At 49.9% G+C, this 834-nt stretch overlaps 1 protein-coding gene across 1 annotated transcript in view; it reads left to right on the top strand.

Annotated features, from left to right (window-relative positions):
• Window positions 1-338: 338 nt before the first annotated feature.
• The window catches only part of LOC104528148 (VPS37C subunit of ESCRT-I), a gene marked incomplete at both ends in the record, with an annotated part of 697 nt that continues 201 nt past the window's right edge, over window positions 339-834 (top strand). Inside the window, 2 exons of the mRNA XM_029086018.1 lie at window positions 339-421; window positions 669-831. Of these exons, the coding sequence (XP_028941851.1) occupies window positions 339-421; window positions 669-831 (246 nt within the window). The remainder of the gene's footprint in view (window positions 422-668; window positions 832-834) is intronic.

Below are 834 nucleotides of genomic sequence, written 5' to 3'. Positions count from 1 at the left end.
CCTTCAACCTGCTGGCCACACTTTTTAATGCCCCCCAGGATCCTTGTGGCCTTCCTTGGCCGTACTGAGCAGAGAAACTCTGTGTGGGTGGCAGGAAGGGCTGAGCTGTGTGTAAGATCTCCTTTCTCCTGTTTCCTGGTTAAATTCCTTTGGACAGATCAAAGACACTGTCCCAGGAAACACCCTTTTAGCACAGCAGCAGTGGCCAAGGTTCTTTCCTCTTCACATTTTCTCCTTGCATCAACAATTCCCCAGGCAGGACGTGCTGGGAGCTGATGGTTTCGCCCTGGTTTGTGTTGTAACATTTTGCCTCTGCTGCTCTCTTTTGTTTTCCTCAGAGAAATTTTCAGCAGCCATGAATCCTCAGACTTTGCTGGATCTCCTGCAGGTGGAAAGCCAGAAAATCGAAGAGGAGTCAGAGGTGAGCTTAAGGTTTGAAATGCATTAGTGATCCTCAAAGACTCATAATTACACTCCCAAACCTAATCCCTTCCATCAAGGATTATCTCTTTGTAGTTTGATGTTCTTGCTCCAAAAAATTAGGTTGCCCTTTGCATGTGTGTGGTCTGATCATCCTCGTTGTGTCTCTGAGGTGTGAATCCTAAACTGGGCGTAGGGAGGATGAGGAGGGGGCTGCAGAGCTGAACCCACAGCTTCTTCTCTTCCAGAAAATGGCTGAGAAGTTCCTGGAGGGGGAGGTGCCTTTGGAGACGTTTCTGGAGCAGTTTTCCATGATGAGGAAATTGTCCCACTTGCGGCGGGTCAGGGTGGAGAAGCTGCAGGAGATCCTGAGGAAGCTGGAAGGGTCGAAGGAACCCGGCAGGGACTCGCAGC

The sequence above is a fragment of the Antrostomus carolinensis genome, unplaced genomic scaffold, assembly GCF_000700745.2.
Source record: "Antrostomus carolinensis isolate BGI_N321 unplaced genomic scaffold, ASM70074v2 scaffold47580, whole genome shotgun sequence".
Taxonomy (NCBI): Eukaryota; Metazoa; Chordata; class Aves; order Caprimulgiformes; family Caprimulgidae; genus Antrostomus; species Antrostomus carolinensis.
Note: the sequence above shows the minus strand (reverse complement) of the source record. Positions and strands in the feature narration are given on the sequence as shown.